The sequence below is a fragment of the Rhinolophus ferrumequinum genome, chromosome 24 (genome assembly GCF_004115265.2).
Source record: "Rhinolophus ferrumequinum isolate MPI-CBG mRhiFer1 chromosome 24, mRhiFer1_v1.p, whole genome shotgun sequence".
Lineage (NCBI taxonomy): Eukaryota > Metazoa > Chordata > Mammalia > Chiroptera > Rhinolophidae > Rhinolophus > Rhinolophus ferrumequinum.
The window spans coordinates 35209726-35232731 of NC_046307.1; the positions used below are offsets into that span (position 1 = coordinate 35209726).

The following is a 23006-nucleotide window of genomic DNA, read 5'->3' on the forward strand; positions in this document are numbered from 1 at the left end:
AATATTGGCAATACGTTAATTAAATAACACCCCCCTCTATTTTTTGTGTGGTATACGATAATCCTTCACTCTCATCATGTTTTAATCAAGATACACCACACTGTGTCGGGAGCTTTAACCTTATTAAGCAATTACTGGGTAAGTATCTAGCAGAAGTAAATTACAACAATGTAAGCAAAACACGGACATGTGAGTGCCATCTAAGATGGCACATCGATAGAGATTTCATTACCTGGTCTTTAGGAGTGTTTACATTTCTCAGATTTGGAAAGACATCTAATAGACAGGGCAGCATACACACTCCGATATGTTAGTGGAAACAAAGCACTTGATTAATTAGTTAGGAGAGTATGTTCTTTGGCTTTTGTGTTCCCTTTTCCATTTGTTTTGTTATAGTTTATTTTTCTCCATTCTCTCTTTCAATTAAACCTTAACGTGGTTGGTTGTGGGGTTTCACATCAAGAAAAGGGAGCCCACAGACTGCCAGAATCACTCACCATCTCGCAGGTATTTCTATGTTAAAAGGAATGAACTCATACATCTTCATTACAAGAGCATGGAGCTCTTTTTCTATAGATCTGGGATTAGATAAGCCTGGAGAACAAAGATTCAATACAGTGTTCTGACCTGGTCAGATAACATAAGGGAATCCAGTGTGATTGGCGAGGCCCAGAGGCAGAGTATACAAGAGCTTTCAAAGGGCACGTTGTACGTAGCCAGTTTGCTAACTGATCTTAAGAAAGAATAAGCTCCCAAGTAGAATTTCAGGGATCATTCTCAAAACGTATCACTCGTTTTAAACTCCAGGTGTCCTTTGTATCGGGGGTCCCCAAACAACATCTCCTGGACCAAATCTGGTCCACTGCCTGTTTTTGCAAATAAAGTTTTATCGGAGCAGAGCCATGCTCATTCCTTGTCTAGGGCTGCTATTGTACCACAGGAATGCAGTTGACTGGTTGTGACAGAGACCAGATGGCTCACAAAGCCTAAAATACTTACTGTCTGGTCCTTTACGGGAAAAGTTTGCCGATAGCTCTGTATCATTCACAGACCTACTTTCCATGGTCTTCCCTGTAGCTACACAAATCCTAGGGGCCTAGGGAGAAGAGACCAAACTCCCAGTAGATCTATTCTTCTTCTTGACCAGGAGTTGGGTATGATCCATTCTTGGTAACTTTCTATCGACAGATCGTCCATAATGTAGGACTCGGGAGTTGGTCCAGCCAGATGCAAACACCAGCTCCATCACTTCACAGTTGCATCAACTTAGGCGAGGCCTGTGTCCTCCCTCAGCCTCCGAGTCCTCATCTGTAAAATGGACCCCGTCCCCCTCATAAGCATGCTGTCCAGGATAAATGGGACAACTTTTATAATACGTGGTGCGCGGTACTTAATAAGAGATGCATGAATATTAGTTGTCACGGACATCATCATGATATCTTTTAGTTGGTGCATTGAACAAGCCTCTGTGGGCTGTCGCTTCTTCTGAGATGCTGTATTTTCTAAAGGCACAGGCTGCCTTCAGAATGTCAACATAGACAATCATGCTGTTCCCCTTTATTTTTTTATTTTATTATTTTTTTTAATTCTAAGAATTAGAACAAGCCCAAATGAAGATTTCTTCCCAACATTTGCTTGATGAGGCCAGTGGAGGCAGGACTTCCTATTCAAAAGGGCCAATCTGCAAAAGGCTGGCCTGTTCGTCACAGCGCTGTTTGTCTCGCTGAAGCTGGAGCTCCATCACTGCCAGCCTGTTTTAAGCCCCACCATTCTCGGTTTATAACTCAGCTGTAAACATTTATTTGTGCCTGGAGCACATTTCTTTCCTACCATTTGAAAAACAAAAATCAGAATAACCAGATGGCATGCAAGTTGGAAAAAAAATGGCAAAGACTGTTATTCTGTTTAGAAACATGTTTTCCTACACTTGCCCTTTCAGCAAAAACTTCATAATGATTTTTACGAGTTGGCTTAATGCATGGTACTAAGAGCCAGATTAGTAGGGAGGTTGGTAATTCTTCCTCTGGCTCTTGTCTCAGTGAACACAGCCCAGGGTTCCAAAATGATCACTCCCCTTCCTGAGGCTTTTTCAAAGTCACTGAAGTTCCCAGAAGGGCAAGGGGTCATCATCAGAGCCAACCATTACAGTGTTGCATGTCTACTGGCAAACGTACCAGTAGCCTACATAGTGACACAACACCTGCCCTAGTTTTGGAGGCCATGTTGTTCTGCCATGGCTGCAGACAGGTACCCCTTCAGTTCATCTCATTGGTGGATTTTAGCCTTTGATTGTCACCCACAACCACTCCAAGTTGCATAGTTTCCAGGTACACAGCGCCATGATGGCTTGCCATTGGTATTAATAAGACCCAGTTTCCCTCCCCACTGCATTTGATCTTGTTCACCTGGGCTGTCTTCTCTTCCGTAGTTGCTTTGCACGCCCAGGGATTGGTCTCTGCTATCTACATGAATATACACCTTTTTGTGTCTCTTTCATTTAGCCCCGCATCTGGAATGCAGTCAGCATAATGGTTAGATAGGTGAGTTTCGGTATTGGTCAGGCATGGCTTTCAGTCTCAGCTCTACTGCTTAAGAGCTGGGTGACCTTAAGCCAGCAAGTCACTTTACCTCTGTGGTCCTCTCATGGGAGAAACAGGAGAAGTCACTGGGCGATTACATGGCACGTAGTAACCACTCCATATATTTTAGCTGCTATAATACTAATAAACTGAACTACAGATTAATGCAGAAGGAGGTCCACTGGAATAGTCAGATGTATAAGTATCTGCGGACCCTCTGACGGACAGAGAGTTGACTGTTTTTAGCTAAGGTGACAAACTGAGGTTTCAAAAGATGCAAAGGCTACTGACTTGTATAAAATCATTATTGCTGTGCGGTGTCGTGAATACGATCACAGGAGCAGTGACGCTCGGGCTAGAAGTTTATTCCTGAAGAATAGCCAGCCAGCAGCAGGGAGAGGTGCCTTCTAAAGCAGTGAATCTGGGCTCCTGTAGGAGAATCTTTTCATCTATCTCTTGGTTAAACAGACCCCTCCGATGGTTGTCCTGATTCCCAAATAAATGGAAACGAGGTGTAATGACTGAAGCAATATTCTGAATTCAACTTTATTTGCAATAGATAAAAATATGTGAGGCAGAAGAATCTGCAAGGCAGATTTATGCCAAGGTGCCTCCGGAGTTCAGTTAAGTTTAGGAAGTATTAAGATGAGGCTTCATTTCCCCGGTATGACTCGGAGTCCATTCCCTTTATCACTTGTTTGGGGAATAGTCTCGCTGTTTCCATAAATGAATTATTGCAACGTTTTCTGAAATGATTAGCTCCTAATGTGGCTACGGAAGGCTGTCGATTTGCTTGACATCGGTCTTATTTAACTGGTTGGGATTTTAGGTACATGTTTCTGAAATAGGCAATAGCTTCACGTTACATGAGCAATCTTCCATGGAGCTATAAAGGTGGGTTGTCGTGTGGAATTGATCATTAGAGTGTTGCTGCTCAAATCCCAGAAATCTCATCTTTAAGCTGGAGAGGAACCAGCCAGAACCATCGGATGTGAAGCATCTGCTTCTTAGGGCAAAACGATCATCACCTTCACTTTTCACTTTGAGCTCGTGAATAGAAAGAAAAGTTTGACACGGAAGCCGCAGCTCTGGGCGATGTGGGCTGGACTCAGTCCTGCTTGCCAGGACACCCTGCTCGGTCATTGCCTAGAACCCAAGGATGGTGGCCAGACTTTCAGAGATTGGCTGTTCACTTCCTCTCCTGATGCTGCCAATTCAAGCCCAAATGGAGTCCAGGAGTCCCTGGGCTATAAGCTGCCTAGATAAGGCATGATGGGGTTATGACATATACCCCAACTTTGATGTTGACCAAACATTACCTAGCACTATAGTAGATGCTCAGTAAAAGCTTATTGTATGAAAGTATGAATGGATGACCCATTCAACATTGCTTTCATGAATCATTGCTAAATAAGTAAAATTGAATTGTTTGTCACTAATGCAGGCTGCACAGAGGTTCCTACCTGAGAAGCAGCTTGCATACACATCAATACCTGCAATTTGGAGCAAATGAACTTGTGACTTTGTTTTCTCCGGCCATCGCACCTTAATTCATGTGGCAGGTCCCTCCCTGTCTGCAGACGTGTTGACCACTCATTATACACTGATTTTAGCTGCTCTGGAAAATGACAGCCTGTCTCCTGAAGGTCCACACCACTCCTTGATCCTCAGTAGTGAATTGTGCCTACCCTAGGCAGCCTGTATTTTAAATTAGACCATCACACATTTATCCTCCACATCTGGGATAATTACAGCTGTTTTTAGGTAGCACAACAGCAGACTAGAAAGCTGTGGAAGTGCCTGCAAGTCAGGTACTACCTACGTTACCCTGGTTAGTCCTCAGAAGGAACCCCATTATGCCAACGAATCAACAAGCTCAGAGAGGGGTAGTGATTTGCCCAAAGGCGCACAGCTGGTAGTTGTCAGAGCTGGGATTCAAATCCAGGGATGACCAGCACGGCTGTGTGACCTTGCCTTCTGAGATCTCAGAGCTTCTCAGTATGAGGATCCCCAGCCTGCAGGTAGAGACAGAAACCTCAGGTACTTTGTTTCCTTGCTGCCTGGCTCTCAGTGGCAGCCTGTTAGGGACCAGCCATGTTTGTGGTTCCAGAATAGCTGGCATGGCTCAGGGGAGCCCAGGTTCAGGTTGGTTTGTGGGACGGGGGCCTGGTTTGTGCTGCTGCCCTCTTTGACCTTCTGTCCTGGGTCAGAGCCACTAAGATGCTTCCTCACACTGGCTGCTGCAACTGGCAACATCCACCTGTTCTTTTTCTGTCTTTCGAGGTTGTATTTATTTTTATTTTTTTTAAAGGGTTTTATTTTTGTTTTCACTGTTTTTAAAATTACAGACGTTATATGCACATATTTTAAAGATTTTTAAAATGTATATAGAAGAAGCCTCGTTTTCTTTTGCCAGAAAGAATATTAGTGTAACAACTGGGAAATTTGAAAAAGATCTCTAAAATAGGTATAGCATTGTATCAATGTTGATTTTCTGTTTTTGATAGCTCTCCACTGGTTCTGAGAAAAAGAATGTCCTTGCTTTTAGACAAAAACACATAGAAGTGTTTAGAGGTAAAGGAGCATCCTGTCTGTAACTTACTCTCGATGTTTCAGAAAAAAATATATACATATATATGAGAGAGAACATGATAGAGCAAATGTATAGAACATTTATGGAATCTGGGTGAAGGATATGCAGGAAATCTTTGTACCATTTTTTTTAATTTCTCTATAAATCTGAAATTATTTAAAACTGAAAATTTTATTTATAAAAGTAGGTACACATATATGAAAAGTGAAAACCCCTCTTTGCAAAAGCGTAATCAGTTGCACATCTGGAGCTTTTGGTTTGAAAGAAGTCACTAGCTTGTAACAGCAATAACTTATGTTAAATGAATAGAGTTTGTTTTTTAAGTGTAGGCACATTTCTCCCTCGTGCTAAGACCCCCCCATACACACACACACCCACCCTTTGTAGCATACACCCAGAGGTGACCCTCCTGCGTTGCTCTGTAGACCACAGTAGACTAGAGTGGAACGCCACTCAAGATAGCTTTGGGTCCAAATCACTCTCATGTAGATCAGGACACTGAGACCTTGAAAGCTAGACCTGCCGCAACTAGCCAGCTTCTTCGTGGCAAGGGTGGGAGTTCAACCAAATAGTTAATTCACCCCTCTTCCTTCCACGAAAGTTTCAAGGTCATTAAGCATCAGGATTAGGACCCTTGACTTTCAGTTCTTAATCTAAGAACCTTTTTACTATGCGCCAACTCCCCTCTTTTATTTGTTTATAAGATTTTACACAAAAGAAAAATGAAGAGTTTACTCCTCATTTTTCAAAAGGATCCACGAGGAAGTTTCCTTTAAATAGTAAATATCCCCATAGAGCTTTCAAAAAGTAAGTTTATTAAAAAAAAAAAAAATCAGCTTACGTGCAGTTTTGCAAAGTGAATCTTCCTTAAGGCTCTCCTTTCACTCAGCAGTCCCAGGGGTTGTGCTAAAATACCCCATCAGGTGGGCATGTAAAACGTGGTTCAGTTCAACAAGCATTTATAGAGCACCCAGGGGTTGCCAGATTCAAATCACAGAGAACCCAGAGATGAATTCGAATCCAGCTCTGCCTTACCTCAGGAAACACTGTGTCTATTAAAAAAGACTTGGGAAGACAAGCAAAACCAGCTACAGGACGTAATAACAGGTGCCACTCTAGAGTTAAGTGTCACTGCTGTGTAAACCCAGGGGATGAACCTGTTTTTCTGGTGTGGGGCAGGGAGGTGAGGGATGTGAAGGAAAAGAGAGCTGCAGCGTGAAGGTGTAGCTGACTTTACTTTCAGTGTTATTCAATAAAGCAAGTTTATCAATAAAGTAAGCTAATCAATAAAGTAACCGTGCTGGCTTCTAGAAGGCGCCCCCAAAAATCAGTAATGGAAACATGCTGATTCCCAAATTTAAGCTTATTCCATAGTTAAGTCTATTCCAGAAGAATTGTGCTCTCCTTGCTCTCTTGGTAGATTAGATAGATAGATAGATAGATAGATAGATAGATAGATAGATAGATAGATAGATAGATAAATAGATAGATGATAGACGGGGAGCCATATATATATATATATATATATATATACAAATATACATACATACATACATATCATGTATACACACAATGTTTTTTCTTTTAGAAAATCCTTTATTCTGAAAGGGAAGCCTGATGATTTCCCATATAGTTTTTCATTATCTAATTCAGTGTAACTACCCAGCATTTATTTGACTTATTGTGTGCTAGGCACTGCACTAAGCCCCTCTTTGTGTACATGCATTTGTCACTCCCACCCTATGAGATAGCTACTATTATTATCTTTCCCATCTTACAAAAAAAGAATGGAGGCCCTGAGAGATTAAGCAAATAGCTGGAGGTCACCCAGCAAGGAGGAACCAGAGCCAGGATTTGAACCCAGTTCTGCCTGGCCGCAATGCCTGTACTTCACCCAGGTGCGCTCTCTCCTTAGTGGATGGGACGAGAAGGAGGGGAGCACCCGAAACCCTAGGGGGACATGTGACAACTGAGAAGGCAGCCTGTGCTCACCGGTGGTAGCCACTGATTTACTGAAGTCAGTGTCCTGAAGTTGGGGGTCTAGTAAAAGAACGGGGATTCCACTCGTCTAAGAACCAACCTGCTGTGGCTCCTTGTCTGAGCTTCTCCAGAGCCAGTGCTGTCTGGAGGCCAGCCACCTCGCACAGCTCGGCATCCTCATTTGGCTTGACATTATCAAAATCCATTTAGGTTTCAACAGTAGATTAGCCGGCTCCTGGGTGCTGATTTCCTGCTTCTTTTCCATATCCTGTCATTAACCCAGCAACCCTGAAAGCCCAACAGACATGAAGGAAAGCCCATCTTATTAAGTTTAAAGATGACTCATTTCTTCTAAATTCTATTCTATTTTTAATGCATTTCTTTAACTTATTGCCACCATATGATTGCTGGGGTCACTTTTGGTCACTGTCAGAGGCCCCTAAACTATTCTTCCCCAGGCGTCTTTTTCAGTACGTTTCTTCCTTACTGCATCTTTTTAATTATATCCCTTCCCCCAAAAGGCCTTAATTTGGGGGGAGGAGGGCGTCTGTCCAAAGCAGCATTTTTAAGTATAAAATTGTTTCCAATTTATAATAGAGCTTCTGATCAACTTGTGATAATACGTGTTTCCCCCTCGACTTGTCATTATTTCAGCAAAAGCTTAGAGCCTTATAGATAACAACAACAACAACAGCAGCTCATTTTTATTTAGTATTTATTTTGTCCCAAAAATTATTCTAAAAGTTTTGCTTGGGTGAACTCGTTAAATCTTCATAACAACCCTATGAAATAATAATAGTGCCCCCACTATACAGATGAGGGAACTGAGGCACAGAGAAGTGATACACTTAGCAAGGATCAAAGCTGGGGTTTGAACCAGGTCCTTTCAGCCCAGAGTCTCTGCTCATACGTACTATGCAATATTCCTCCCCTTTACAGGGAAGTATTCCATGTGCCTTAGCCAACATAAAAATGTTAGAGGAGCAAACCATCTAGTCCCCAAAGACCTGAACCACTCAGGACTTACTAATTGTTTCTTTTCTTCTTAATGATGTTACGTGACAGAAGCTTCCAGACTTCCCTCAAGAGCCTGTTCCATAGATTTATTATTCCAGAGATCAAGATTTTCTTCTTAAGGTCCAAATCAGTGTTTCTCCTACGTTATTTTAAGCCCCTGTTGACTTTATTTGGTCCACTTTTGAACTACATACAAATGAGTCATCACCTCTCTTGTTAAAGAAAAAAGGGGAAAAAAAATAATAACTTCAGACCCTCAAGTCACTCTGTGGTTTTCTTTTATAATTTAGATATGGAAAACCTTCAGAGATCCAGAAATGTTACCTCTTCATTTTATAGATGGAGAAACAGGCACCAAGGTCATTTATGAGTCTTGTCTTGGTGCAGTGTCCAGACAGAAACAAAGCCATGTCTCTGAACTCAGACAGCTTCACTAACCTTTCATGCCAGTCCTCACTCAGCAATCTTATAACCTCTTCTGACCTTGCAAACCTTCTGCAAGGTGGAGTGGCCAAGTATAGCTAAATATTTTCGGAAGAGCCCATCCATTACAGAATCAGAGGGGAGCACGCTTCCCGTCCTTTGCCCATCCATCTGAAGAAGTTTTCACATCCACAAGGCCATCAAAGTGATCAACTGAAAACTGAAAAGACCCTCACAACAAATAATCTGTTTAATTCTTTCTGTATCTGGTTTCAATTGGTTTAAAATTTCTCAAGATAGGGGATTGACTTTATTTTTATTTTTTTTCAATTTAAGAATCCATTTGAAGGAATTACAAGTGACCTTTCTAAAACGAGGTTCCAACTAGGCTTTATTCCCATTTTACAACTGAGGAAAATGAAACTCTAAAAGAGATCAGTTAACTTTCTTTTGCTGGGCTGCTACCAGTGACTCCCAGCTCTTCCTTAATTCTGTGTTCACGAAATAAGTCACCCTTGGAAGTGTAGGAAGCACTGTTTGGTTTATTGTTATTTAAAAATCTACTTTCAAAATAGGTATTTCTGGAACTCCTATTATTAAAGTTCTGAAGGTTGCTGAGTGCAGGCAATGGATAGATGCCATATAAGCGATTTCAAATAATGCTTCCGAGATGCTTGACTGTCACTGTGAGAGAGGTGGTCTCTACATGGCTCTTAGATCCCTTCTTCTTGCTCAAGAAAAGGGGTCACTCCCAATACTAGGTCAGCATGAGGTCAGGTCCCATTTTCTGTTGAGTCATTTTATTTACTTTGGACTGATTTTTGTTTATTGTTGTTTCTTTTCTTTTTTTTTTAATTTATGAAAATGTCAGAGTACATTGGATTTATTTTTGGCTGGAAAGAATAATTAAAGGCTGCAAGAATTAAATGTAGTGCCAAATGAATGTGACTCTCCTCCCTTCCCCTGCTGGTCATTTTTACATCTCAGAGTCACGTTTGGGGTTGTTGGAAGCTTTACGTGTACTTAGCAGACGCCAGCTCTTATTCTATTTGATCAGTAAAGAGTAGTCACAGAAGTTTTAGAAATCATCACGCCCATATTTCACATGCGCTGGGGTATGAGTTTATAGTTTTGTTATTTAATACCTAAATGTTTTAAGCTGTGACTTAAAGAGAAACTTGCCATGAGTTTAATCTTAATATGTTTCTGTGTTGTTGTTTTTTTTAAATCCTGTTACATAATTAAACAGAAATGTAGAGCCGACTGATGTATACAGATGTCACTGACTACCTACCAATTCCTGTCTTTCAGTGCCCTGGTCATTGAAAAACAGCAGCATAGACAGTGGCGAAGCAGAAGTTGGTCGGCGCGTGACCCAGGAAGTCCCACCAGGCGTGTTCTGGAGATCACAGATTCACATCAGTCAGCCCCAGTTCTTAAAGTTCAACATCTCCCTCGGAAAGGATGCTCTCTTTGGTGTTTACATAAGAAGGGGACTCCCACCGTCTCATGCCCAGGTATGACAATGCTTGATATCACCCTGAGTTTAAAAATATACCACTTTGCACCAACTAGGACGTCTGTAATTGAAGGATGGACAATAAAAAGTGTTGGCAGGGGTGTGGAGAAGTACGAACATTGGTACCATAATAAATTGGTACATTGCTGGTGAGCATGTAAAATAATGTAGCCACTGTAGAAAATAATTTGACAGTTCTTCAAAAAGTTAAGCATAGAATTGCCATATGACCCAGCAATTCAACTTCTAGGCATATACCCACAGAGAACTAAAAAGATTAATTCTCATAAAAACATACACACGGATATTATAGCAGCATTACTCATGATAGCCACGAAGTGTAAACAACCCGAATGTCTATCAACTGATGACAAACTGCAATATGTCCACACAATGAAATATTATTGAAACATTAAAAAGTAATGAAGTGTTGTTATATGCTACAACGTGGATGAATCTTGAAAGTATTATGCCAAGTGAAAGAAGCCAGATATGCAAGGCCATATATTATGTGATTCCATTTATATGATCCAGAATAGGTAAATGTATATAGACAGAAAGATTGGTGATTGCCAGGAGCAGTGGGGAGAGGGAATTTGGGACTGACTGCTAGTAGGTATGGGCTTTCTTTTCGAGGTGATGGAAATGCTCTGAAATCAGATAGCTGCTTGCACACACCTAAAAACTACTGAATTGTAAAATGGTGACATTTATCTTATATGAATTGTATCTCAAAACAAAAGGTAACGTCCCTACCTGATGAAGTCAGCTTTGCTAGACGTGGAGGTGAATCCTTGGGTATTTTCTGTTCAGGTGTTCTGGTTATTGGGTTAAGTTGTTGAAATATCACTAGGAAACATCCCACTGTATATGAAAAGAGTGATGTAGCATTAGACGAAAGTCAGCAGCGGTTTCTCTCTGACTTCCCTGTCCTTCCCTGTACTTAGTTCTGCAGGGAGTCTTTGGCATGTGACAGTGAGGTTATTCCCAGTGTTGGGAGTGAAGAGATTCGATTACATTATGGATTTCATTTGCTTTTCCTCTCATCCCTCCTTTAATTTGTCCTGGTAGAGATTTTATTATACATACTACTGGGTAAATGAACACCCTACTAGCTTGGTTTTCTTTTCCAGTAAGTATTGGATATCCTGAAGAAACCCAAGTCGGGTTTTCCCACCTTGTTTGCTTTCAAATCCGGCAAATACATAAAGAAGTATGTTAAGAAAACACTCCAGTAGAGGGAAATCATCCTTAACCATACATTATATCCAGTCAAAGCTGACTTTAAAATGTGTTGGAAAGGTATTTATCTAGAATATTCCATTGGAAGAATTTAAAACTTCAAACCCACTGGCAAATACAAAGCAAGGAGGGTACCATTTCTTTGTCTTTAGCTCATGGCAGACATTGCTAATCGATGACTGCATTTTTTCCTCACTGAGCTCAGTGCACAGATACATCCAACAGAACCCTCAAGGCAGCCACTAACGATTGATCAGTGTTGGCTCTCAAGTAGAAACTGATTTGCAATCCCATCTTCACAGCCTGAAATGATCAATATAAGGGACTTAAAAGGACTATTTCTTTTTGGAGAGGCTGGGCTGTGGAGGTTTTTATTACCATGCACAGCTATGCTGTAGGGACCGATACGGAAAGTGGTAATCAATATGACCTCCCTCCATCCGTCCAGAAAAATATTTATGGGTCTAGGCACTGATTAACCAGAGAAGAGTTAACGTAGCCCTGACCGAGCAGAACTCCTGATACCAAAGACACATCTGCTCTTCAAAGAGTTTCTCATCAAGAGAAAGAGAAATTCAGCTGAAAGGAGTCCCTGGGGCATTTCTGGAACTCTGGCCAGGCGACATGGTGCTGCTCTGGGAAGTTATGCGAATTGTGAGGTGGTCTCCTTGACCTTCAGGCTCCACTGATTCTATTGTAGCACAACTAAGGATTTGCGATGGTGAAATCTGCTTTTTGGTATTATTCCAGTTAAGTGTGAACATGCCTCTGGGAACAGCTGAGCATAACTTTCCCCTCAGCCAATTAGATGCAAGGAGCTTTGCTGGTTAAAAACACTTCCCCCCGCCCCCCCCCCCCCCGACATTGTTTCAAAGAACAGTTATCCCCCTTCCCTTGCATGCTCTGAGCAACTACTATCATGGAAAAGCCAGTGATCGTGACAAGTTGAGTAGGTGCGTCTCTGTAACTGCGTGATAGTGGACAGCGGGCAGGAACACTCGACCCAATTTCCATGCTGCTCTGACATTCAAGCCTGAAACCCTCGATGACAATGTCTTTTCTTCTTTTGTGGCTACACCACACTGTCCATCTCCTGCCAAGCCAGCGATTGTTCTAGTGATCGTCCTCTCAAAATAGCTCCGCTCCAGGGACAGTCCCATCATATTTCAAGGGAAGAGAAATGGATAGGCGTGGACGGATGTGCACTGAGGGTTTCAGTCCAGCTGTCAATTTGGGAGTTTAGTGTGTGTGGGAGGGTCAAGTAAGCGACACAGCACAGATGCTCGGAATTGCGCGAGACAGGTACAACATAGGGGCGCTTCTTAGAAAAAGAAAGAGGGAAAAACGACTCCCTACACATTCTCACATTCGTTCGCTGTCATTACATGCATCCGTGTCCATTTGACGAGCTACATTTCCTCGAGGAGATGGTGCTTAGCTCCTTGCAAGGACAGGTGACTAACTCATTATAGAATTTCTCATCTATTGGCATATCCTATCAAGGAACATAAGTTCTGTAGGGATTGGCAGTCTAGCCAAGGTGACTCATCTGAGCTGGAAAGTGAGAAAGAGAAAGAGGTGGGGAGGAGAAAGACTGAAATTCTACTGGCTGTCTTGCATGAAATGGCTCTGCTTAAATTTTATTGAGTATCAAGCTCTGACCAAAAGCCTACAAGGTTTAGTATCCATGTCCAAGGATATTAACTACGGAGAGAATCCTTTCTGCTTAAATTTCCCAAGAATCAGAGTCCGTCCCAGTTGACTTTGTGAAAATGGCTAAAAACAGTGATACAGAGGCACCATAGCATAGGGAAGAAAGTCCTGGAATAGAGGGAGAACTGAGAGTGGAGGCCCTGCTGCATATCAGCCAGGAGACCTTGGACATGTCTCTTAACCGCTCTTGGCCTCAGTTTCCTCCTCTACCTGTATGACCTCCCTTACAGTGTTGTTGTAATTACACAACAACAGCAACAAAGGTAGGATGAGAAAACTTATTACAAACTAAGGCACAATATAAAGATATCATATGCAAGTATTTCACTGTATTAAGAAATTACACATGGCCCTAGCAAACACTGTATAGAAATAGGCACTTATATAAATACACTTTTAAAAACAAAATTAATTTTCTACTGTTTTCTTCTTATTAAAGAACAAACTGTTTTCATTAAAGAAAAATTTTAAAACACAGATAAAAGGAATAAAGTAAAACCAGCTGTCATTTGAAAGCAGCCCCCTGTTGCTAAATGTTTATACAGTATTTTTGATATAATAAAAAATATAAGTTGTAGGGGGAAAAAAAAAAACTCCAAATTTGAGTAGCTTTAAACAACAGAAGCTATTTCTTGTCTATTCTGTGTCAGTGGTTTTCAACCAGGGGAAATTTTGCCCCACCCTGGAGACATTTAGTCACATCTGGGAATATGTTTGCTTGTCACTCGGGAAAAGGTTGCTTCTGGCCGCTAGTGGCTAGAGACTGGGGTGCTGTTAGACACACACAGGACAGGCCTCCACAACAAAGACTTCCCCAGCCCAAAATGTCGAAAGTGCTGAGGTTGAGAAACCCTACTTCACATGTGCATTTTTGGTGACATTGGACATTGCTCAACATCAGCCTCATTGAAGGACACAGACCTATGGAACATCCACTACCAGGATCATGACTCTTTCCCAGTCGCAAAGGAAGGGGAAGGTGGTGCACAGATCCCTAAGAATTCCATCTGGAAGTGACACGAATCATTTAAGCCGTTCTCGTATGGACCAAAGCAAGTCATAGCCTAACTTCAGTGGGGCAGGAAGTATGAGTACAATCCTTTGACGTCTCTGGGATGAGAAGCACCAGCTATATCAACGAAAAGCACTCCTGACTTACAGTAAAACGTGGGATACCTGTCCTCGTGGCCAGTCTTTGTGTACATCCTTAATTCTTTTCCCCAAAGTAACCCTTGAGGATTTTGTACGAATTGCCGAATTGTCCTTCTGCAAGTTTCCACCAGCAGCAGAGTGTAATTGCCCATTTTATTTACTTGAACGCTTGTAGAAACTGGGTATGATTATCGTTGTTTAAGCTTTGTCAATTTGAAAGGCAGATATTATGTTGTCTTTTAAATGCAGCATTTTGATATCCAGCATTGCATTTTTTAAAACCTAGACCCCAAAAAAAGAATTGAGCTAAACCAGTCATAACCTACCGGCTTGAATTCTTATGGGGATGGTGTGTGTAAGGAGGCCTATCTTGCCAAATATTTGAAAGCCTATAAACAGTGTCAGACTCAATCCACCCCAGTGCTAGAGAGGGAGCAGATCAGACTTGAACAAAGGAATAATAAGCTGACCCAGCTACTGGGCTACGCATGAAAGGAAACCTCAGAGGCTGTTGCTGCAAGTCCGGCTCTTGGGTGGTTAAGGCAGTGAGCAAGTTTGTTTGACAGTTCATCACTGACTGCTGCTGATATGTCAAGCCAAGTGAAATCCTTCGTGAGAATAAGTCAATAATCGGCAAATTAGGTACATGATTAACCTGAGACAACAAGATGCCGGTACCGCTTGGGAGCCCTGCCGAGACTTCACCTTCTGCACATTCCTGTTTAGCAAATATTAAAAATGCCTATTTCATCACTCAGACTGATGGAGCCAAGAGCCCAGTGACTTCCAGAGGCAACTTGGGAGCATAGGGCAGGCGGAGGGCTCCTGGGGGTTGATTAGAGGGAGGGACTAGGATTGAATGGCACCGAGGTAGAAGCAGACGCTGTCAACCCCAAGTGCCTTACATCCGGATGTGTGTACTCAGATGTGTCCGTGGGATGGGACGCAGACTCTCCACACATGAAACAAGAAAAAGGAACCATCTGAGGGACCACAAGATGCCCCATGGTCATTCCAAATAAATGCAAATATGGCGGATCAAGTATGTGTCGACAGAGATCAAATGAACGGAGCCCACATTCCTGTTTGTCCTCGCCAGCAGAATTCCCCTAAATGACCCTTTTGGAAAGCAAATCTATGGATGGCGATTAGTGGGGTTAGCTTTTGCCAGCTCAGTTTATCCTTTTCCAATTCAGAGCCTTATTTGAAAATGAACTTTCTTTTTCTTTGTCCCCATCGCTCTTGCCCAAGAAAATAAACTGCACACCGTTTCAATTAAAAGTGGCATTAACTGTGTCCCTGGAACACGGGGTCTCCCGAAGACGCTAAGCACCCTGCGTCTGTCATCATGCCACCATCTCTGTACCCACCAGGCAGATAGGCTCTCCCTGGACCTCACCCCTTCTGTGGAGCTGTGTTCTGAGAGGTTAATGTGGAGGGAATACCAGGGTTTGACTGTCAGCTTGCATAACACATCACACAGCAATTTAGTTTCACTTTGAAGGGAGGCATATTTTTATAGGCATTTTTTCAGACCCTTTCTTTTCAAAAGTGTTTGAGGTATGGAGAACAGTTTTGTGAAACCAAGAGAACCTTGGTTTCCTCTGTGTTGGACTCAAAGTGCTTTTGGAAAGGTCTTTCTTGAGAGACCCCTTGTGATTATCTGGTGACATCCTACCAGGAACCGAAACTGCCACTTAAATCAATGGGTACCCTCCTGGGCAGCCACCAAGCAGAGCTAAAGAGAAATCTCAGGGGACACTTGAGTTTTACAAGAGAACTGGTCTTGACAGGGGTGCATAGAGGACACTGTGAATGTTTAGCAAGAAGGGTAATGCTTGAGTAAGTGGAACTTGGGGAGAAAGACAGAAACTGAGAAAACAGGAATAAGTAAAAGAGGGCAGCACCAAATCACAATTTAGACTGAGAGTCTCAGAGGTACTATAATTTAGCAGTATGCAAATTTTCTGGACAAAGACCTTTATATTCAAGGGAAATCTTATGTAGAACCCCATGTATAAAATGGATAAAAGGGAAACTTTTATTAGCATAAATATAGTTTATAGTTCAAGTTCGTATTTATTATTATAATGTTCCTCTCTGTATATGTATGATTAATATGTGTGTGTGTATATATATTATATATGAAGAAAGAGACATTAAACTCGTGAGAGTGGTCCCCTCTAGGCATAGGTCAGGAGAACAGGACTGAGAATTCGGTTTAAAATGTACTTGTTCTTATCCATAATAAAATATTAGAGGTAAGGCAAGCTCCTTTCCCATCTCCAGTGCTTGTGTACACACACACAAAGGCTGGAAATAAATGTGACAAAATGTTACATTTATTCAATTGAGTGGTTGAAATATGGGTATTTGTCACCATATTCTTTGAGCTTTTCTTCGTTTTAGTCATCTCTCTCTCCTTCAGAAAAGTGACTCTGTGACAAGCTTGAGTCTGTTTTGAGTAAAACAAGCATTGAGAGGCTGTAGAGGACTATGGTCTTCATATTCATTGCATTTATGTACTTTGTCTTATTTGCACGGTTTTGTGAAAAATCGCAAGGAATATATACAAGGGTTGTACGTAGAATAGCAACCGTATTTTCTTTCATCGTTTTTCTTACCGGCTCTGGCTACTCTTCAGTTGATCCACAGGCTTGAAAGAGGAAGATGGGAAATAACTGTTTCGATATTAAATCATTTGAAATATCTAACTACTCCCATCCCTTACCTTAGAGACACACATAGAGAAGTTGCACCTCATGCCTACAAGGTGCCAAGGACTGTTTCACACAAATGATTTTATCCTGGCCACAACCCTAGGAGGCAGGTACTAGGAACAGCCCCATTTTGCACATGAAAGAACTGAGACCAGGTTGAAGTCACAAAACTGGTAGATACTGGGCATAGCAGACACCCCCGTTGTCTCCTCCCTGTGGGTGGTCACTTCCAGGAGCTTCCTGCAGGACAGTGGAAACACAATGATTGACATAGTAAATGACAGCTCATGCCCGAAACAGGAACTTCAGGAGGTGAATGACAGCGGTCCTAGAGGTGGGCTTTAAAGGGCCAGGGGAAGCCTTGGTCAGTCAGTGTGGGTCTGGCTGAGTCAGCAGAGTGAAATGCTACAGCAGAGAAAAGTAACAAAGGTGACAAAGGCACTTCCAAGAGGGCAATTATAATGTAAAGAGAAGTCCTGGAAAGTTTGACGTTGACAGCCAATATGTTGACAGAAACGTCCCTTTTGATTGTGTTACACCAGTCAAACTAAAGTGATGCTGTATTGTTCTGGAGTGTTTCATCGATTCCAAGATGCACATAACGCTCGTCTCCTGACATCTCTGAAAACAGGATGTGTTTTGCAATCAATGAAGCTGAGAGACAATGAAATGTTTGGTGTCACATTTTTGTGTCGGTATGAAAACTCAGTGTTCGTTCTAACAATTAGAGCGTCGTTGCAGATACAACCTGAATTTCCTAAATATGAGATTTTAAAAAAAAAATTTTTTTTCACAAATTAGAGTTTCATCTTTTTAAGATCAAGTCCTAATAGGTCACTTTTTTCCATTTGTTGAAGACATTCATCTCAAGTGGCCTTTTATGAATTCCAAATATCCTCAGATAACTAACTAGGTCCTATTGTATATGTCAAATCAGTGTAGGCATTTAAATATAAATTTTAAAATATGTAAATACACAGATAAAAATAAAGTATAAATAAACATTCTGTAGAGTGCCTATGCAGTTGTTCCAGACACAGAATGGGCATAAGAGTGTGGACTTGTCCAGACTGTCTGACCTTGAATTTCAGCCTCCAGTACTTCCAAGCTGTGTGGCCTCGGGCAAGTCAGTCAGCCTCTCTGTGCCACAGTGACCTCATCTGTAAAATGGAGATGATAATATGACACATTCATAGCATTGGAGATGTATGAGGTAATCTTTATAAAGCACGTCAAACTGTGCTGGCACGTAGAAATAATATAAGCTATGATTATTATGTGTTTCAAAGCACCCATAATGCTGGCCCCCAAACAAACAAAATACAACAAAGTTCAATTGTTTTTCTTTTAAAAGGTAACTTTCGTTTGTGTTTTTCTCATTATAAAAGCAATATATGATGACGATAGGAAAAAATAGCAAACATTAACATTTTTTAGTATATTTCCAGTTCTCTGTTCACATATGGCAATCATTTTTACAAATATGGGGTCATACCATGCATACTTTTTTACCCTGATTCTTCGCTTTAATAATAGGTAAGGGACATCTTTGTAAATCTAAGTCTTCTTCCATGAACTCATTTAAAATGCCTCAAAAATAGTCCAGTGCATAGATTAAAATTTGTTTAACTAACTCTCTCCCCCACTTTTGCAACATTATAATCATTCTACAGTAAACATCCTTGCAGGTATACGTTCGTGTATTTTAAATAATTTCCGTATGATGAATTCTTAAGAATGGAGTTGCTAACGCAAAAGATTTGCAATATGCCAAGCTTTTATAGCAATAACAATAACCATGAGAATAGCTGACAATGACTGAATGCTTACCATGAGTTGGACCCGATGCACAGTGACCCTCCAAGGAGGTACTTTTATTATCCGGGCTTGGGAATAAGAGAGCGGAGACTCAGTGAGTTGAAGTACGTTGCCCACGGTCACACTGCTGCCTGGTGAAAGGTTCAGGCCAGGCTGTGACAGACGCCAGCCCGTGCCTGTAATCTGTCCCTCTTTGGAGCTTGGGAAGTCATTTTGTGACTGGACACATTTCCAGTTTGCTCCCACCCTTCAGTGATATACTTGATTTATTTTCACAACCAGCCCACAACGAGACCCAACTATTGATCTTGGTAGGGCGAGGAGCCAAATGGGACCTTTCTGATAAACCATTGGCTAAAGACAATTACTTGGGAATGTGCAGTAAGTAAAACAATCACCTCACCGAGGCAAAGAGAGGTAAAACCTCCATTTTTTTTTTTTTGGCCTCGTGATAGAGCTTTGGTGCATCTTGGAATAGCCTTGAAATGTTCATCAGTTTCATTGAACTTGACCTCTACACTGTGGCTCACTTGGTCTTCAGAGAAATACCTTCCACCCTTCTCCTGGGGTGGATCCAAAGGCAGCACAATGAGGGCATGGCCTTGTGGGAAGACGAAATATGAAATCAGTCCATTCATGCACTCAACAAATATTCCCTGAATTTCTGGGGATGCAGGAAGAAAGGCATCGGCTCTGTCTTTGAGGAGATGGGGACCTGAGGAGTTAAGAATGATGGAAGCGTCATCCCTGGGCCGTGAGATGCAGTCCTGGGAGGAAGATAAGAACTGAGGGTAGAATCGGGCTGGTCTGAGTTTGAATGTTATCTCTGCTACGTTGTAGTGGAATGTTTGTGGACGGGTCTCTCTAGATTCAGTTCTGCCATCCGTAAAATGAGGACTGGGGTTCATCAGGTTGTTGTGAGAATAAATGAGATAATGCCCAGCGAATAGAAAGCACCCTATGGAGATCAGTCAGTCAATCTGGCTGGTCTACAGCCCTTACAGCTCACTCGCAGGTAACCTAGCAACCTGTGGTCTCTACAGGGAGAATGGCAAAACCTCTGGCTGCAACCAATGCTGATAGGCAGACGGAGTTTTAGCTGGTCCTCCTGAATACTTTAATCCAGACTGCAAAGAGCAGGGGCTTCCAGTTCACTCAAGTGATTCCTGTCTCCTCTCAATCCTTTTATAAATAGGTGAGGGAGCAGGGGATTTGGGTACGTCTCCTGAGGCACAATGCACAGTGTGTCCTGCCGTGTCCAGCCATGTCCCTCCCTCCGTGGGATGGGAGAGGGGTGGATGCACACATCCTGCCAGCACTATCCTGTTGTACGTTTCTTGGAGCCGACACCACGTGTCGTTTACGGAGGCTGTTCTGTCCCTTACATAGTGAACTCATCAAATGTTAGCTATTACTGTTACTAAAGATTTGGTTACAGGAGACTTAAGAGCGTAAAAGTAGGCCACCAAATCTAACCTGTGTGGAATTTTAGCTTCCTGAGGGAGGTGTTACTCGAGCTGACTTTTGGAAGGTGAGTTAGGCAGACAAAGAGAAGGCAATGAGAGGGAAAGACCTTTCCAAGCAGAGGGCAGCGAAGATCCCTTGTTATATGGGCTATGTCGGAGCTTCATGTAGCGATTGTCTTCTTTGTAGAAATTGTGCTTTTCTTTAGCCGTCGCTCATCAATGAGGACACAGCTCTCCCATTCAGAGCTGGCTCTTACAAGGCCAAGAGTGACCAAGGAGGGCCGCCCCTCTGGAGTTTTTGCAGTTGTGACCCTGCGTTGAGTTGGTACTATTTTACAGCTCTGTATACAGCCCCTGCTAGGAACACATGCTAAATAAAAGGGGAAAGTGGCCAAACACCGCAAAGCTATGTGTTACTCTTGTAACTGGGAACACATGGTTTGAGGGAAAATCTCAAAATTAGGAGATCAGGATTTGTGGTTTTCAACTGCTTCTCCCTGACCTCAAAAATGCTGTGCGAGAGGATTACCCTTCTCACCAAGGAGCGTCTGTCTTCAGCTAGACATACTGTTCTGCCAAAGGCAGGCCATGACCTTGGATTCCAACAACATTTACTGAGCACCTACTATATGTGTCAAGGGACTGCAGCAGTGGACAAGGCAGAGCCTTGTTTGGCTATTGGTCACTGGCACTGAGGCCACTCCAAGAATTCCCAGGACGGGCTACCTACCAGGCAGTGCCTTGTCCCTGCCTGGCCCTGGCCTGGCCTCCTTATGTAACATTTATCACCATTTTTCTTGGGAATCCTCTCTGAACAGCTCTGAGAAGGAGGGGTGCTGGCACGCTCACCCTCGTCATAGTGACAGAGCTAACTTATGCTTTAGTACTGATCATTTATCTTTTTCTATGCTATTTTCATTCCCCCTCCACCACCACCCTCCCATACCAGAGACATCCAGAACATACTCCTTTGAAACTTGAAACCCACCATTGCAGCCTTGCCATGCAGAGGGCAGGAAACTTGGCAGACTCCATGACCTGTTTATCTTCAACCAGCAAACCACCAAAGCCACTGCCAAGCCCAGAGGGCCCTCCTAGGAGCCAGGCACAGAGAACACAGCAGTTTTCTTCACTGCAACAAAGGCTCTGGTCTCCTCTTTTGCACCTGTTCATCAGAGCACTCATTCTCTACAAACCTTCCACGGCCTCCCATCCCATTAAAGGAAAGTCTGAAGTTCTGGAAGGCCAGCTTGATGAGGGCAGACTGCTGGGTTCCCTGCTGCCCGTCCCGTGCTCTCGGCAGTGTTTTGTGCATAGCAGGTGCTCAGTAAACATCTGATGGACTGGCGGTCGCCATGGTCTGCTCGTTCCGTCTGCAGGCTGGTTCCGTCTGCAGGCTGGCTCACCAGCAATCTCTTCCTTACTCCCTCGACTGCACCACACTGGCCCGCATGCTCTCCCCCAGTCATGCCAAGCTCATTCTATCTCGGAGCTTGCACTGGTTGTTTCCTCTTTCCAGAATGTTCCTTCCCCAGATATTCACATGGCTTACTTTTGTCAGGCCTCTACCCAAACACCATGCCCTCAGCAAGCCCTTTCCTGACAAGAGAATCTATGCTTTATCCCTTTACCCTGCTTTGTTTTAAATCAGTTTAATTTAGATGTGATTTATAAACCACCCAATGCCCACATTTTAACTGTTCAGTTTGATTCCTAAAATTTGAAAACTGTATCCATCACTAGTCATGATACAGAACACTGCCACCCCAAAAAAAACTCCACTATGTCCCAGGCCAACCTCACCCCAACCCCAGGCAACCACCAATCTGCTCTCAGCCACTAGAGATGAGGTGTGTGTCCTCCCCCACCCCCCCACCTCCCCACCCCAGAGTTCCATGGACAGGGAATCCTGTGCTCACCTGTGTCTGGCCTTTTTCACTCAGCAGTGTCATAGAGTCAGCCATGTGGCTGCGTGTACCGGTGGCTCGTTCCTTTAATTACTGAGTAGGTTTCCAGGTGTCTGGATGTACTGTCGTTCCTTTGTGCTTTCACTTGTTGGTGGCCATTTGGGTTGTCTGAGGTTTGCTTTCTGTTTTAGTCCCAGCTCGCATTCCTTCCTGACATTCTGTCCCCCAGTGGCCACATCCACCCCTGCAGGACAGGAGCCTTTTCCATTTGATCTACTGCTGTATCCCCAGTGCCCAGAGCGCGGACAGTCACATAGTAGGTGCTCAATACATGTTGAATGACCCAGTGGTTTTGCATTCATTGCGCTGTCGCATCAGTCCTGGGCAGGCTTGGGAGTTGTACTTTCCCATGTACCCCATCTGGAGACAGGTAGGCCTTCCCGGTGGAACCAGATGTTAGCTGGGGCTCCCTGGGCTGCCAAGCTGGGGCTAAGTGTCGTGAGCCCGCCCCTGGTTTCCACATTCCTGTGGCTTACTCCTCTTGTGTCTCTTAACCATTGCTTTCCTGCCAGTGACATCCAGGAATGCTGCTCACCCTCTTTGCTGGTTTCTATGAGTCGTTTGCTCACATCAAGCATCAACACAATTTCCCTTAGTGTTTTCTCTCTCTTTTTTCTTAGATTTAGGAGTGTGCGGAGTGAGTCACAGGAAGGGGCCTGGGTGTTCCCCACCATCTTGCTTGTCCTCTGCCCTCCCCTTCCTTTTCTTGAACTCCTTCCTGTTTCCAGTAACAAGAAAAGTATTCTTCCTTTCTGTCTTCCAGGGAAGTCCCACCTGCACCCAAATGCCTTGATTTCTTACTTTCTACTCTAAGCAG

The 23006-nt window shown here is 42.9% G+C and overlaps 1 protein-coding gene and 1 long non-coding RNA gene across 4 annotated transcripts in view; one reads left to right on the plus strand and one right to left on the minus strand.

Annotated features, from left to right (window-relative positions):
• Positions 1-23006, plus strand: part of TENM2 (teneurin transmembrane protein 2) — a 1147948-nt gene that overhangs the window by 959218 nt on the left and 165724 nt on the right. For all 3 annotated transcript variants that reach the window (XM_033096732.1, XM_033096733.1, XM_033096735.1), the window contains one exon: positions 9904-10109. In XM_033096732.1, coding sequence (XP_032952623.1) covers positions 9904-10109 — 206 coding nt within the window. The remainder of the gene's footprint in view (positions 1-9903; positions 10110-23006) is intronic.
• LOC117016914 (uncharacterized) lies at positions 16683-22577 on the minus strand. Its single transcript, XR_004421993.1, has 3 exons — positions 22142-22577; positions 18018-18098; positions 16683-17178 (listed from the first exon to the last, which is right to left on the minus strand). It is a non-coding gene; the product is annotated as an uncharacterized LOC117016914 (long non-coding RNA).